This window comes from Hyaena hyaena, unplaced genomic scaffold (assembly GCF_003009895.1).
Source record: "Hyaena hyaena isolate Hyena2069 unplaced genomic scaffold, ASM300989v1 scaffold_1, whole genome shotgun sequence".
Classification (NCBI taxonomy): domain Eukaryota; kingdom Metazoa; phylum Chordata; class Mammalia; order Carnivora; family Hyaenidae; genus Hyaena; species Hyaena hyaena.
Window position 1 is genome coordinate 6,768,521 of NW_024080633.1, and position 16,211 is coordinate 6,784,731.

The 16,211-nt window shown below is 59.2% G+C and overlaps 1 protein-coding gene across 1 annotated transcript; it reads left to right on the forward strand.

The window, feature by feature from the left end:
• The first annotated feature begins 1,332 nt into the window (after nt 1-1,332).
• On the forward strand, nt 1,333-14,865 carry MLYCD (malonyl-CoA decarboxylase). Its single transcript, XM_039226091.1, has 5 exons — nt 1,333-1,888; nt 8,933-9,045; nt 9,482-9,638; nt 11,460-11,609; nt 13,656-14,865. The coding sequence occupies exons 1-5, from the start codon at nt 1,349-1,351 to the stop codon at nt 14,187-14,189; spliced, it is 1,494 nt and encodes a 497-aa protein (XP_039082022.1). The 5' UTR covers nt 1,333-1,348; the 3' UTR covers nt 14,190-14,865.
• Nucleotides 14,866-16,211: the final 1,346 nt, after the last annotated feature.

Sequence of the window (16,211 nt, forward strand, 5' to 3'; positions counted from 1 at the left end):
GTGTTTCAAGAATGGGCTCCAAAATCTACAAGTCTGGGGGCCACCAGGCCACAGAGTAAGAGAAATGAGGTGGGAAGCACGAAGGATGTGGCTAGAAAGGAAAGCAGGGGCTGTTGGTGAGGGCTTTGCCTGTTACACGAAAGCATTTGGTGTGTGATCAAGTGAATGACACAGTTAGGTGGATAATTTCTTCAAGATCGCTCAGCAGCTGATGCAGAGAATGGACTGAAGGACTGAGTCTGGAAGCCAAGAGGTTACTGCAGTGGCCCCGGTGAGAAGTGACCTGGGCTCTAGGTGCCGGGGGCCAGACAGAAGGAAGGAATCCAGGAGTCCTTTTCAAGTAGAAATCAGTAAAACTTCCATGTTGGGATGAAGGGCAGGGCAGAGGTTATAAAACTGTGCTTCTGAACTTGGAAGAATGGATAGGTCAGCTCCCCCTTGCCCTTCAAACCATAACTTGCTTCTGCTCGTAGTTTAAATGTCACCTCCTCTGAGACTTTCCCTGCCCACCCTGTTCACAGTGGAAAGTCCTCCTCGGCCCTGCTGTGTCATATCACGTCACCTTGCTCAGTCCCTTCATATCACTTATTCCAATTTGTAGTTATGTCCTCTGCGTTAGGCTGTGAACTCCATGAGGCACCACCGGGTCTGTCTGGCTCACTGTGTTATTCCCGTGCCTAGTATAGGAGCCGGCACATAGCAGGCGGTTCATAACGGCTCTGTTGAATAAACAGATGATGAATGAACGAGGACTTGGGAGGGAGGGCCAGGTTGGGCACCAGTTAGGAAAGCCCCACTAGGTGATCCATGAACAGCCATGCAGCAGGCAGCCGGAAACCCGGGTCCCGAGCTCAGGACGGAGTGGAGCTGCAGCTGTGGGAGCCGCCTGCATAATCAGACCCCGGCAACGAACGGGCCGGAGGGAAGACCAAGGCCACCCGGTGAGCCAGTGAATTACCACGCGGGGTCCTTGGCTCCGCCCCAGACGCGACGGACCAGGAACCCGCAAGTGTGGCGCGTTGCTCAGGTGACTCTGATGCACCTGCACGTAGCAGAGCTCCGCTACAGGGCCGGGGAGGCGCGTCCGCAGAGGCGCAAGAGGTCAGCGGCACAGACGGTGACTTTGGGCGGCGAGGGGACGAGGCACGCCCGCGCCTCCGCCCCGCCGCGACCTTTGCTCTCACTTGGCTCCGCGCCGCGCTCCGCCTCGCCTCCCGCCCCCCCTCTCCGATTGGCCGCCGGCCCGCCCGCGCCCCCGGCCTCGGCCAATGGGGACGGCGCGCGCCGGAAGCCGGAAGCCGGAAGCCTGGCGGCGCCGGCGTCCCCCGGGCAGCTCCAACGCGGTGCCATGCGAGGCTTCGGGCCAGCGCTGACGGCGCGGCGGCTCTTCCCCCTGCGGCTTCCTCCGCGGCCGTCGCGGCGGGCCGGACCCCGGCTGTCGAGCGGGCCGGCGGAGGCGGGCGCCCTGGAGCGGGCCATGGACGAGCTGCTGCGCCGCGCCGTGCCCGCCACGCCGGCCTACGAGCTGCGCGAGAAGACGCCGGCGCCGGCCGAGGGCCAGTGCGCGGACTTCGTGAGCTTCTACGGCGGCCTGGCCGCGGCGGCCGAGCGCGCCGAGCTGCTGAGCCGCCTGGCGCGGGGCTTCGGCGTGGACCACGGCCAGGTGGCCGAGCAGAGCGCCGGCGTGCTCCAGCTGCGCGAGCAGCCGCGGGAGGCGGCCGTGCTGCTGCAGGCCGAGGACCGGCTGCGCTACGCGCTGGTGCCGCGCTACCGCGGCCTCTTCCACCACATCAGCAAGCTGGACGGCGGCGTGGGCTTCCTGGTGCGGCTCCGGGCCGACTTGCTCGAGGCGCAGGCCCTCAAGCTGGTGGAGGGGCCGCACGTCCGGGTAAGGCCCCGCCCGGGCCTCCTCCCGACCCCAGGGCGGCGGGGACAGCCCGGGGCCGCGCCCCCGCCTTGCACCAGGTCCCGGAGCTCCGGACGGCCCTCCCGGGATAGCTGTCACGTGCTCCTGCAGCCGCAAGCACTCCACCTTCCCCAGCCCGAAGCCGGCACACTCTACCCCGAGTTACAGCCCCCTGACCCCCGTCCCCTCCCTTCCCGGGCTTTCTGGATCCCCGCCTTGCTCCAGTGTTGACTGTGTCGTGCTTACTAGAAACCCGGCAACCGCCTACGTTTAACGTCTGTCAACGCCGCCTCCTTCGTGGTTAGTGCGCTCCACGAAGTCTTTATTATTTTAGCTGGGAGTTTCAGCTGTGGGGTATCCTTGAACAAGTACCTATCTGAGCATCCCGTAGCCTCCAGAAACCTAGATGGTGGCAGCAAACGTTAGTTGCACACTCACTGCGTGTAAGCCTAGTGTCTAAGAAGCCCTTCGGGATGCCCAACGGTGATGTCTCTGGTCTCTGCCGCATGGCTGGGCAAGGTCTTGCACTTCCCCAAGTTCAGCCCTGAAATAGGATGATTCTAAATCGAGTACTTGAGTATTCAGGTGCTCAGTACAGTGAGCGCCTATTAGATGCAAATAAATACTGTAGGTTTTAAATAATGGTGACTGGAGGGATCACTGATAGTTGAATATAGTGTGCTTATTTGAACGGTTATGCCCTAATTTATGTAGAACTCTAATGCTGGCATGTTCTTTGCCTCATTCTTATGTGGGTGAAGGAAGCAGATACCGAGGTGGGGAAGCTTGACCAGGAACCTAGAGCAAATAGACCTGTGTCCGATCATCTATGCAAATCTTAAATCTGGGGTTCTTTGCTGCGCACTTTACAACCACATCATGCTGTGGGAGATACGGTGTTTGTGAGAGACTCTCTTGATGCGTAAACATCGGGTATAGTTAAGGATGGGGTTAATTTCAGTGATTATAGTGCTGTGACTTGATTACTCGTGCTGGCTGGTTAACTTATAATGCCAGGTGTTACCCTGGAGCCAAGATCTGAATTGATCATGATTCTGCCTCAAGCCCAGTCTGAATGGCTGAGATTTCATGTTGTGCACACCGCATATGTTCCCATCTGCTTGGGTTTAGTCTTCAGTCCAAGCATGCTTTATTTTTCTTAAAGCAGGAACCAGCGCTCCATGGTGCGTTTTCTGAAACTCAATTCTTCTTGCATAGGAGACTGAGAATTGGGTAGAATGTCACCTGTCCCAGAATGAAATCATCCACCTATCCATCCATCCATGCAACTTGTGACCATTGGGTATTTATCTTACACCGGGCATCATCTTGGCACTAAGGTCACTTGGTCCAGAAGCTTCCGTTCTAGTATGGGAAGAGTTAGTAGCAGACATGCTGGGTGTGGTAGAGGCTTTTCACGCTCTTTCTCATTTGACTGTCACCAAGCCATAGGGATCTGTTGTACAGATGAGGTGATTAAAGCTTGTTAAGGTCAAGTGCAGCACCCAGGGTGCACAGCTGGAACTCAGGCCCCATTTTCATACTCCAGAATTGTGTCGTTTGTGGCTACACGGTGGTTCTCAGAGTTGACGACTTCACGAGGTCTAAAAGAGATTTGTTTTCTTAGAATCTGCCTTTTTCTCCAAAATCAAGGGCAAGATAAAACAACCCAGTTAATGAATGGGTTGGTTTTATTTAGTTTGTACCAAATCAGGAGTTTAGCATCTAGTTGTGACTGTATTTACACTTTCCAAGACTGAATGTACGAACTTCCATCCAGTCGGTAACCACACTTTCTCTGAAACCACAAGTCAGTCTTTACTCCCTTGAAGGCCAGAAGGATCGACGTTTCATGTCTTTCTGTTGGTGTTTTTGGTACCCACCAAACCATCCTGGACATCTCCAGCTTTGCCATCCATCACTCGCCCCTCTCCAGCCAAGCTGGCTCTTGGACAGAAAGTTTCCGAACCCGCATTACCCTGTGATTCTTGCTTGGGACGCAGCTGTTCATCACTTAGCTGCGGCGCTTCGTAACAGACGTTATCATCTGCGTGCCTCACTTGCATTTTATGCCTTAACCACGGACTTTAGCATCTGAGATGTATTATTCGGCAACCCCTCCCCTACCCCAACTAGATGCTCTGCTCCCTTGAAGACTGGGAACCTTGCCCTAAATGTCTTGCATAACAAAATGCTGAATGATGTATGGGACAGACTCCCAGGTCCCCGCCACAAGAACCAGTCGGCACACTTACTGCTCCCAATCGTCCTGACGTCAGACTGTTCCACTCAGAGCCCTGAGCCTGGAGGGGATCCCAGAGGGCTTGGAAGGGCTCTGCACAGCTGCAGAGGTTTCAGGCTGTTGGCCCCCATGATTTCGAAGGTCCAATCCAGGCCTGAGTCCTCTGATTCTGTGAGATGTCACCGAGTGTGTCCATCCCCTTGCTAGCGTGGCTGTCACGCAGGCTGGAAGGGAAGTGCAGCTGGGAGCTGTGACTCTGAGACTTCTTTGGAGCCGAGAGGCTTGCTCCTGGGAGATCCGAGCCGCCAGCCGCGCCGGTCCCCCGCGGTTCAGGCTCCCTTGTTTTCTCAACCAAGACCGTCCCCACACGGAAGAAACATTGCGTACCCACAGGCAGAATGTCACGCGGAGTAAAGATCTTTCTTGAACAGAGGATGGGTAACTGTAGCCTGACCTCTGTGTCTGCATGTGGTCTAGACACGCTGGGTGTGAGAAGCCTTTTCCAAGTGCTGGATCACAGCCCTTCCCTTTCTCTTCCTGAAAATTCTGGCCTTGTATCCAGTGCATGTCACCTTTAGAGCTGAACTCAAGGATTCCCTTCTGTGTACTCCATGGTCAGTTTTCTCAGTCCATAGAAAATGTCACTGGGATCTGATCTTGTACCCCACCACCAGAATCACTTGATGCGTGCTGTGCACTTGGATTCGGTTTCTTCCACCACATTCTGGATTTTGCATCCAAGCTAATGAGGCAACGCAGCTAGAACTTTCTGGCTTTTAGGAATACAGTGTTAGAATGCACCGGAAGTTTGGCACGCGAAGCTTTAGAGCAGGACTCTCGGACGCCCAGGGGCCTGTGGTGGCCCGTGGTGCCGGGGGAGCCGGGGCTCACCCCGCTGACGCTTGGATCCCGGCACACTTGGCTGCGGGCACGCGGCACCTCGCCACCTGCTGACCTCCGGCCACACTAGAGGACATCACGTGAACACGCCCCAGGTTCCATGAGGGCTGCAGCAGGCTCGGCCCTGAGCATTTACCCTGAAACGCGCTCAGTGGGTACTGGGTCCATAGGATGCAGTGGTATTTTTAGGAGAACCAGCTAGTGTGAGCCCCGGAACGATGCCAATCGGGTGTCTCTGACGGGACAGTGGGTCTAGTGGAAGAAGCACCATGTGGAGATGGAAGGGGCCGGTTCCCGGGCTGTCTGCCATCCACCGTTACAGTCACGATCTCGGGTGATTTTAGCCATGTCGTTTGACCCCTGGGCGTGTTGGCTGCGCGCTGAGGCGAGCAAGTGCGCTCAAGGTCAGCCTGCTTGCCGTCTAAGAGGTGCTCCGAGGGTGGCTGTGCAGCTTTGCTAAAAATAAGGATACAGAGGAGGGCGCGGCATGCCCGGGTCTCGGCCTCTGCCCGAGGGTGGTGACTACCGGAGGTCCGGCTGTGAGGATGGGTGCGTGCTTTCTGTGCCTTTTGTTCTCCGGAGGCGTCTCCGAAGGCTGATTGGGGTTGAGGAGTTGGGTTTCTCAGAGAGCAAGTACCCGTGGAGCTGAGTTGAGTCTGTATTCTAGAAGGTCCGAGCACCGTTCCACAGTTCAGGGGCACTGGAGGGAAGTTGCCATTTAGAAAATGGAAGGGTCTCCTGATGGCGATTTGAACGTGGAAATTCCAGTGCGATGAAAGGTGTGCGGGCCTTGGCAGAAGCCCAGGGCCAGTGGGCAGGTTGCTGAACTCGTGCCAGATGCGCCAGCGTTGTGATGTCCAGCCGGGCTGGACACCTTGTCGTTCGACCTCTTTGGGTGGCTTGTGCTGCTTTTCAGTGAGCCCAGGGGTCCTTGCTGGCTCTCCTAAATTCTGTGCTTAGCTACATGAAAAAGGACCTTATTTGTGGTTCCTCAGGGCTGCCCCAGTCCCCGGGGGGTGGGGACACAGCATCTCTCAGTTAGAATTGGGCCCAAAATGTCTCAGCTGTAGCCCTGTGACCCTGTCCTGTGCTTTCAGCCCCCTTGCCCAGCTCAGGGCTTCCGCGCAATGACAACTAGCTGCTCTCCACGTTGCACACATCGGGAGTCTGGAGAGCCAGTAACTCCGGAAGAGAGGGTGGGAGACCACCTTTTCTCTGCCAGAAGCGGAGGCTGGCTGGCCTTCCGCTCGGTGTCCTCCAAGGTAACCGGAGTTGGCGGGTCCAGAAAACTGAGCCCACGCCGACTGGCGTCACCAGCGGTTGTACATGTGAGTCTTGGATTGAAAACCTGACAGCCGAGGGCTGGATTGAGGAGCATGGGGCAGAGGCACCGTGTCCCTGGTGCCGTCTGGGATCCCGTAGGCTTCGTGCGCACTGGCGCCTTCCAGCAGGAGCAGCTGCGGCCGCTGAGCACTGAGCCTGGGGACGCGTGCCCTCTCACCTAGATTCCCAGCTCTCACGTAGCAGTGTCACCTTTCATAGCCGTCAGCCCGAAATAGAACGAAGGGAACTTGGAGGGGGAACTCTCATAGCCCGGCCGTTTCTTCCATAATTAATCCTGAATTGGTACCGAAACCAGCTCCTTCCCACACTCCCCTGTTGGGAATGTGCTAGAGATGCCAGCACGTCTTCCATCGAGCTTGGCCAACCCAGTCCTCACCGTCCAGGACTCAGGTTCCTAGCCGGACGTCCATGATCCCCCGGGGTGGTCCACAGATGAGTTTCAAAGGGACCCGAATCCCAAGAAATCGTGTGCAAAAATTGATTAATGTGTTTGCATTTTTCTGGGGAGCGGGCCCCTGGTTTTTGGCAAGTCCTCGAGCGTGTGAGGCCCCGGGAAAAGAAGAGCCACTGTGGTCCAAGGCAGTACATACAGTTGGATGGGCAGCTGTCTGTACTGCCTGGCAGAGGCCTCTCCCTTCCTGCTCCTCCCTCCTCTCCGCCCCCCGGTGTGTCTCCTCTGTTTCATTTGACATCAGTCTGTTAACCATCCTCCTCGTGGGAGAGCCGCCGAATGTTCGGGCCCCAGGAGGTGAAGGCAGAGCCAGAGAGCAGAGAGCTGAGGGAGGGGGACCACGTTATGGGATTGAGAATTAAGGGAATCGCAAAGGGCATCTGGTCCAACTGTTAAGGCCTTAGAACAGCACCAGCCGGTCCTCGTCGGCCCTGCACTTGATGCCCACCCGTGGTGGGGGTTCCCTCTCCCTGGGTGGCATCTGTGGTCCCTTCTCCTTCACGTGAAGTTCGGTCCAGGTCTAACTGTCTGTAGACCCCCTCCCCCCACATTGGTCCTAAGCTTACCTCCTTCCTCACCCCTGTGGCACGCCTTAGACATTTAAAGAGGGATCCCACGTCATTCTGAAAGCTTTTCTGAGCCACCAACCCTATGCTTTACGTACTTGAAGCTTAGCCTCAAGGGACAAAAGCTGAGTCCTTTCACCTTTTACCAGGGTAAAAGGTTTTACAGCTGTTGCGGTGATCGCTCTCTGTCAGTTCTGTACTGGATGTACTGAGATGTTTATTATTATCCAGTAATGCTCAGTGTATCTGTTAATATGCAGTTCCTCTGTGAGTAGCAGAGAACCAAAATGATAGTCGTTTGAATAAGAGAGAAATCTGTCTCTCACGTAAAAGTCTGGAGGCAGACACCCCAGAGCTGATTCTGCCCTGTGATGCCCTCAGTTGTCCCAGACTTCCATCTGTTGTTCTCCCCTAAAAGCCTTCACCCCCCCCAAAATTACCTCATGGCCCAGGATGGCTGCTGCAGCTCTAGCCATCACATCACCTTCTAGGCGATGTTAGTGGGAGGGACAAAGATGAGCAAAAGGCATGATCCTGTCATTTTTACTTTGTTTATATCTGAGTAGCCAAAACTCGCTCTTATGACTACCCTAGCTGTGGTGTGATCTTGAACCTGGACAGCCGTGCACCTACCTAAAGCAAAAGGCTTGTGTTCATTTGGAAGGAAGGGAACCAGCTGTTGTGGAACAAGCGTCCGTGTCTGGTGCCTGGGCGTCCTCTTCGCTCGAGCTGTCAGAAAGCCCCCTGCGGCTCACGTTCAGCGCAGTCCCGGTGGGCTACCCTGGGCTGGGTCTCTCCCGCGCCCTCGCCTTTCCCTGCGTGCCTCCAGGTCTGTTCTCGCCAGAAACGTTTATGTGCACGCGTGTCTCGGGTAGTGTTGTTGACTCCTCACCTCTGGAAGTAGATGAGATACAGTAAGTGAAATGAGAATAGTTTCCTCAAATCTAGAATCATCGATTGCCAGACACGCTCTAGTTTATGTCCCACTAAGGCAGGAAAAAAGCTACAAGTGAAGTGGTGACCCCGCCGTCGTGTGCAAGACGAATCCCGGCTTCCGAGACGTTAAATACGAAGTGTGCACCTTCAAGTTCACCGATCTGGTGCCTGGACCCAGAACTCGCCCCTCTCGGGAGACAAGGGATGATGTTTGGGCACATCACAGAATGTTCCCGAGGGGGGCGGCCCCGGGCCACCCCCCCCCCGCCATGTTAGCCTTCTCTTTGTGGCGCGCCAGCCGTCACTCTGTCGATCTCACGTGTTTCAGTCCCGTTCACTGTGGTGAATGGGCCGCAACCCACCTGGTGTGACCCGGCAGCTCCCTGCGAGGTCCCTCCCCGCGTGGGTGGCAGGCGGAGCGCAGGGTGGGTGCGGGCGCCTGGGCGGCATGCGTCCCGCAGAGCTGCCGCCGAGGGAGCCGCTGGGAGAAGCACCCGCGGGCCTGCTCTCGTGTCCCGCGTAGCAGCGTGGTCCCCGTGGGGGCCCGGCCCCGGGAGCCAGCGCCCTGTGTTCTCTCTCCCTTGCAGGAGATGAACGGCGTGCTGAAGGGCATGCTCTCCGAGTGGTTCTCCTCGGGCTTCCTCAGCCTGGAACGGGTCACCTGGCACTCGCCGTGCGAGGTCCTGCAGAAAATCAGCGAGTAAGTATCACAGTTGTCACTTCCTGAGCGTGGGCCGAGAGTGGCCTCCGTCCGCGCCCGCGTTTGCCCCAAGCGCAGCGTCGGCCAGCTCGCGGCTGGCCCAGCGGGTGAGGACATTCCACCTGCAGCCACAGGCCCTCGCTGTGCCCCCCCACGCTTGGCCCGAGCAGCCCCATGGCGTCTGTGCGCAGCCCCCCCCCCCCCCGTTGTGACAGCTCCTCCCTGGCTTAGGCTCTGGGCGGGCTGCATGCTGCGGGGACACGGCGACACCCAAGCGGTCCCCACGGACACAGGAGTCGCGCTCCCGTCACGGGGTCTCCGCGCCCCCTGCCGTCTTGTGGACGCCGAGGCTCCCCCAGGGGTGGGAATGGGGGCGGCAGTGGCCCCGTAATGTGTAAGCCGTCCGCCCGCCTTAACTTTGTAACGTTCCCGCCAGGTCTGAGGCTGTGCACCCCGTGAAGAACTGGATGGATATGAAACGACGGGTCGGGCCCTACCGCAGGTGTTACTTCTTCTCTCACTGCGCGGCCCCCGAGGAGCCCCTGGTCGTGCTGCACGTGGCACTCACCGGCGAGATCTCCAGCGACATCCAGGTGCCCGCGGCCGGCCGCACGTGGCCGTGTCCCCCTGTGTAACAGAGGTTGCGCCGGGCATCTGCGGAGTGTGGAAGTGGCTGAGAAAGCCTCCCAGCCATAGCTGCGGAGTGTAGACACGTCGGGTGTAGACAGTTCTGGAACAAGGACGGCCCTCATCTGGGGCATCGACCTGCGGCTAAGAGGTGGCTAAGGAAGGCAGGGTACCCGCTTCCACTCTCCCGCGGTCGTTAGGGCCCCGGGGCTGGGTTTCAAGACCTGTGGCCGCAACACTGACAAACAGACCGTGTGGCGGGCCTGAGGCGGGCCCAGGGCTCTGCCCGGGGAGCCCAGGAGACGGGGCCCTGCGTGCGAGTGGGCGAGAGGGAGCACGTCCTTCCCGGGGCGGGTGGGGGCTGAAGAAGAGCCAGCGCAGGGGCTGGGAGCAGGGGGCCCTGCGAGGAAGGGGAGGCAGGGGAGGGAGCCGAGATGCCGGGCACCTGGGGCTCATCAGGCGCTCTGGGCGTGGGAGACTGGGCGTGCGGGCCCAGGGCGTGCATGTGTGTGCTCACACATGTGTGTGTGTGCTGAAGTGCGTGCGTCCCTAGTGCCAGTGAGACAGACTGGAAGTTGTTCACCGACTTGGCAGGACTGGGTGTTCGGCTCTGGAAAAACTTGTGATTTCTTCCTCCCGTGTATGCTTTTTGCCTCGTCGACGTTAGGGACGTCTCTTTTGTCACCAAAGAAAGCTTCATTTGTATTTTGAAACCTTTAAAAAAAGATTTGCAGGGATGTTTTTAAATAAGGAACACAAAGTAACCTGCAGAATTCTGGGAAAGACAGAGGAGGCGACCTCACACGGCGAGGACTAGACACAAGGCGGAGGCGCGCCCTGACCCCGTCCGTCAGAGCGCGGCCCCGGGGTGTCCCCGGCCCGGGGTCCCCATCCACCCCACCTTCCTGCGGCAGCACGTTCCTAGCTCCTCAGCAGTGGCGGGGGGGGCGGGGGGGGGAAGCTTGAAGACGCGTCCCCCCAGGGGACTCGCGCAGACTCGCACTTTCCGCACACAGCTAAGCTCCTGGACTCCCAGGGCTCATCGCGGGCTCCGCGCGGAGTCATGTCGCTGGTGGAAGTCAGGACTTAGATGTGTTCTGGGGGCGCAGGCAGGCGTCCCTGCCCCGAGGCGCCCTGAAGGTCCCCGCCTCCCGCTCCGCTGCTGTCAGGTGACCTTCAGTGTTGAGGTTCAGAAAACCGCGTCCAGAACCCGGCGCCGACACAGTCACCGTGGCTAAGGGACTGGGCCTAGGGGTCTTCCTGCGTGACTTCGCGTGCGTGCCTGTGCGGCGTGTGTTTCCCCCGAGGAAAAACTAGCACGTAGCACAAAACCGAAAGGGCACAGAAAGGTACATTTCCTGAGAGAAAGGCCTCATGGGATTGTGTGCGGCCCGTGGAGAAATCTGAGAGCCCCGAGAGCGGGGTGACTGCGGGGTAGCACAGCCAGGCCCACGCGGGGTGGCCGGCCGTGCGGCGGGTTGTGTCTGGTGCTGGTGGGGGGAGAGTCATCCGTCTCTGACCACACAGAGGCCGGGAAAAGACCAAGGGGACACGCCTCGCTTGTTGAGAACTTCCAGGTGACCGAAACGGTGCCGGTGGAGGCTCTGCACTGCCACCCCCAGGGGGTTTGGACTGGAACAGGCCTTCGGTCTCCAGAGCCAAGACCTTGAACAGGGGCCGAGGTCCCCGGGCTGCTCCCCTCGCCGGCTTCTCCCGGCCCCGGGAGGCAGGGCAGGCGCGGGAAGCGAGGGGCCCACGCCCGCCGTGACCACCGTGGTGTCTTGCAGGCCATAGTGAAGGAATGTCCCCCGTCGGAGACGGAGGAGAGGAGCAGGATCTCTGCGGCCATCTTCTACTCCATCAGCCTGACGCAGCCCGGACTGCAGGGCGTGGAGCTGGGCACCTTCCTCGTCAAGCGAGTGCTCAAGGAGCTGCAGGTGGGCACGGCGTGGGGGGGCCCCAGTGTGGGGGGCTGGGGGCGTCAGCCCCTGGGGACCTAGAGGGAGGGGGCGGGGGGAGGAGTGGAAAGGGCCCAGGGCACCTTGGCTGGTCCTAGGCGCCCTGAGACTTCTCAAGACGAGGGCAGTGCCGAGGAAGGGGCATCTGGAAGCTGGCTTCTCACATGTGTTCTGAGGACACCAGCCTCTCCAGGGGCCTCCCGCCCTGTGCCCCGGCCTCTCCCCACGAGCACGTGCGTCTCGGCTCCCTTGTCGCCACACCCCTTTGCTCCCTCGTCCCGGTTTGGATGGTACACTCTGTGCCCAACCGGCCCCCACACCTCCCAGGCTCTGGCCCCGAACCCCCGTCAGCTCGGGCTTCCCCGTCGTCCACGAGGCAGTGTTGAGGTGACACCGGGCAGCTTGGGGGCGGACATGCTGGCTTTTTTTTTTTTTTTTATTAAATAACTTCGTCCGTCACCCTGGGAAGGGCCCCTCACCACCCTACAGCGGAAGTTCTCAGGTTCACTCGGGTCTACCTCTTTGAACCTCTCTCCTGAGGGGCTTGAGGGAACTGCCGTGGGCAGAATCCAATTAAAGGTAAAATAATTAGGTGGCTCCTAATTAGCTCTGAGCGTGGCGCCCTCTTACTTGCGTGGTCTCAGCGCTGAAGCTGCAGTGGAAACCTTCCGTGGAGACTGACAGGGTGGGATTAAAACATCGACGTGCTTTGTATCAAGTTCATAATCAATCTTAAATCTGAGAACTCAGCATGCAGCTGGTTGTCAGCTTCATTAGAATCACTCTCTGTCCCTTCTTCCCCGGAGGCGATAAGCAGCCATGTCTAATTAATAGAAGTTTCTCCTCCTTTCCTTCTTCGCTGAGGTGTTGATGAATGGCGATCGGGGGGAGGGACGTATCTGGGGAGAGAGGCAGAGGCGGGGTTCTGGGCAGTTGACCCACAGAGTTGGCTTCTGAATGGGTCAGGTGTGGCCCCTCGGCCCTGTAGCCATCCTGCTGGCTGGTCCCAGCGCCCGGCTGTGAGCCAGAGAGAGTCCCGAAGGAGGCCGTGTCACTCTTCCGCGCGAGAGTGTTCGTCGCAGTTTACAGAGGCAGACACTCGAGAGCAGGTGGTCAGGAGCACCGCGGTGCGGTCTTATCTTCTGCTCTCACTCTGCTGTTAAAGTTACGGGTCTGAATTTTGAAAGAAAAAATGCTCATGACGCAAGTTCAGAAAGCAGGGAGAGACGCTAAAGGTCTCACCCACGTAAAAACCGGAGACAGATGAGGAGTCACACCTTATCCGTCCTGGGGACTCAGTTATCTCAGAGTTGTGGACCATGGTAGTTTCGGGGGGAGGTTTTGGTTTTTTGCTTCCATCGTACATTAAAAAAAACTTACCTATAGTGACCATAGATTACATTTTTAATCAGAAAATGCTGGTTTATTTCTTTTTTTAAACCTGTCGCTGAGAAGTCTCTATAATCTGAACATGAACCGTTCTGTCTGATGCGAAGAAACCCCCATTTCTCGCCCCCCGCCCCCAGCCCACGGTCCACCCCCACTGTGGAATAGCCACGCCAGCGATGATTTGTTCAGAACACAGTCACTGGTGCTGACCCAGGCCAGGCCCTGTGGCCACAGGTCTGTCCCCAGGAGGGGCCTGGTGTGCCGGCCACACTGGGGGTGGAGTCAGAAGCCTGCGTGTCCGGCCCCACTTCACAGCAGCTCCCCCTTCTCACTCCGGGCCGGTCCCCCAACTCGCCATTCCCAGAGGTGGCATGGGCAGGGAGGCCATCGTAAAGGCTCACCCCAGGGACTCAGGATCCTTCTAGGGCCTGTCATGTGTCAGGGTCTTAACAGATGCCCCTCGAAAGGAGAAAATGAGCGCCCCCCGGCGGTGCGTTGCAGACCGCGCAGCAGCACGCAGCGCTCACAGCGCGTGGATGTAAGCGGACGGGCGTTTTTGTCTCGGCGACCCACCCGCTGACCTGTGTGTGTGTGTGTTCTCTCCACCTTCCTCCCCCCACCAACCGTGCCCCGCAGAAAGAGTTCCCTCATCTTGGGACGTTTTCGAGTCTGTCTCCTATCCCTGGATTCACCAAGTGGCTTCTGGGGCTCCTGAACACGCAAGCAAAGGAGGCCGGGCGGAGCGAACTGCTCACAGATTCCGAGTGTAGCGAGATCTCGGCGATCCTGGGCGGCCCCGTTCATGAGGCGCTCCGGGCCTCGCTCAGCGGCAGCGAGTGGGTGAAGTCGGACAAGCTGGTCAGGGCGCTGCAGGGCCCCCTGATGCGGCTCTGCGCCTGGTACTTGTACGGAGAGAAGCACCGGGGCTACGCCCTGAACCCCGTGGCGAACTTCCACCTGCAGAACGGGGCCGTGCTGTGGCGCATCAACTGGCTGGCCGACCCGAGCCCCAAGGGCGTCGCCGGCTCCTGCGGCCTGATGGTCAACTACCGGTACTACCCCGAGGACACGGCCAGCAACAGCACCAGCTACCTCTGCTCAAAGAGCATCAAGGCTTCCGAGCAGGTGCTCAGCCTCGTGGCCCAGTTTCAGAAGAACAGCAAGCTCTAGACGGGCCCTCGAGCGGACGTCCCTGACTCAGGACAGGATCGTTTTCCGGACGGGTCGGGGGTGGGGGGTTATGTATCCAAAGAGGCTTGTTTAGTAAAGCAGAGTTAACACGTGCTCTCTTGCCCGGAGCAGAGGCCGCACCGGAAGGCCGTGTCCTACCTCCCATCGCGAGAGAGTGAGGCGCCTGGCGCCAGATGGTGGTGCAGGGGGACGCGCACCGGGTGGGGCCGTCGTGCTGTTCCCAGGAGAGCGGCCTGGCCCCCTGCCAGAGCGGGCGGGTGGCACCCCCACCTTTAGAAAGCTCTAGAGCCTCTGCTGGCCATGGCCCCAGGGTGCACCGGTCGGCCTCACAAGGACCTCGGCGGGTGGCCCGGGTGAGACAGATGTCCCTTCAAGCTTAGAGCGTAAATCAGCCACGGTTGTCTTAGCCATTTCTCTCCACTCGCTCCCAAGGGACGGAGGGCCGTGCTGCCTTTCGCTCAAATTTCGGGGATCCTGAACGTACGCAGGTGTTCATGACTGCACGCCATTCGCCACGATTGTCGAGCACACAAGGCCTTGTCGCTCAGGGCTCAAGGCGGATTGTGGGCTTTGAGAGTTCGGCACCGCAGGCTTCTCGTGAACCTCATAGCACGGAAGTTTCTTCCACGGAGCCTTAAACATGGTTATTGAAGTCGGCGTGGTGGTCACCTCCAAGAGTCGCACCCTCATGAGCTGGGCATGTGTGGGGGTCCCGTGAGGAGGGAGGGGCAGGTCTGGGGTTGTGGGAGCAGTGGGGGTGTCCGAGGGCGTGTCCTCACTCCTGCATGCGGGTCCCCCGGCCTTCCAGGCCCCTCATCTTCCAGACCCGACCCCAGGCCCTCTGCGTCACCCGCATGGGCTGTGGCTCAATCACGAACACCGAGCCGGTGGCCGCCACTAGAAGTCTCTCTCTCTCTCTGGGTCCTGGGGGCTGCGTTCCGGGGCTGACCCTCTTGGCCCCGAGCTCACCTAGTGCGTGAGTCTGGAGCACCACTCAGGCCCAGGGCCCTTGCCCTCCAGGGCCTTGGGGAGAGTCCATGCGTGAGCCGCTTCTGTGTGGTGGGCGCGCCCGTGGCCCCATTCCTACCCCCCACGCTTCACACCCTCTCAAGTTATTTAGCCTCCTTTTGCGGAACTTTCCAGACCAAATACACAGAAGCGGACAGGGTAGCCTATTGAGGCCGTGTGCCCAGCCCCCAGCCCCTGCCATACCCAGGGGTTTTTCTCCGTCCCCCCTCGTGCCCTGACCCCTGACCCCTGGCCAGTGCTGTGTAAGACGGGCCGGCTGCCGGGTGGGAAGGCATGGATGGTGCTGTGGTCTGAATGTTGTACCTCCCCCCCAAATTCAAATTTGAACCCTAACCCCCAAAGGTGACACTATTAGGAGGTGGGGACTTAGGGGGTGATTAGGACATAAAGGTGGGGCCCTTGTGTGCGGATTAGTGCCTCTAACAAGAGGCCCCACAGAGTCCCCGCCCTTTCCACCATGTGGGGTTACATGGGGGGGTGGCCCACCCCCAGCCGTGCCAGCCCTGTGACCTTGGGTCTCCAGCCTCCGCAGGGTTGGTGACGCTTTGTTTCAGCAGCCCGGACAGCCTGCCGGGGTGGGAATGGGGGTGGCTGGGTGCCCTGTCTCCAGGGGTCACAGTCCAAATCCCCGAAGCGGGGAGCCGGGCTGCCCCGTCGCGCTGCACTGAGCCGACGCTGTGCTCACACCCTGTGTGCCGCAGGACCCCCACTGTGCATCCCCTCCCCCCACAGCCCCCAGAAGGCAGAGGCCGCCGAAAGGGCCGAGCTCCCTGCACCCTGGGACGGACGACCAGACTGTCCAGGCGTACGTACCCTCTCCTCTACAAAATGGTGTCCCCGCGGTGGGCTTGGGGGGCGGCAGCAGGTTTCCGGATCCTGGCGTCGTGAACTTCCATCCCGCGGGTCACTGCCCAGCGCCCAGAGGCGTCATGGGTGTAGGTGCTTCTCCCGGACCTGGGCTCCAGCCCACTT

Coding starts and splice junctions, on each gene's coding strand:
- MLYCD (XM_039226091.1), top strand. CDS start 1,349: ATGCGAGGCTTCGGGCCAGCGCTGACGGCGCGGCGGCTCTTCCCCCTG. Junction 1,889..8,932: donor TGGAGGGGCCGCACGTCCGG/GTAAGGCCCCGC, acceptor TCTCCCTTGCAG/GAGATGAACGGCGTGCTGAA. Junction 9,046..9,481: donor GTCCTGCAGAAAATCAGCGA/GTAAGTATCACA, acceptor CGTTCCCGCCAG/GTCTGAGGCTGTGCACCCCG.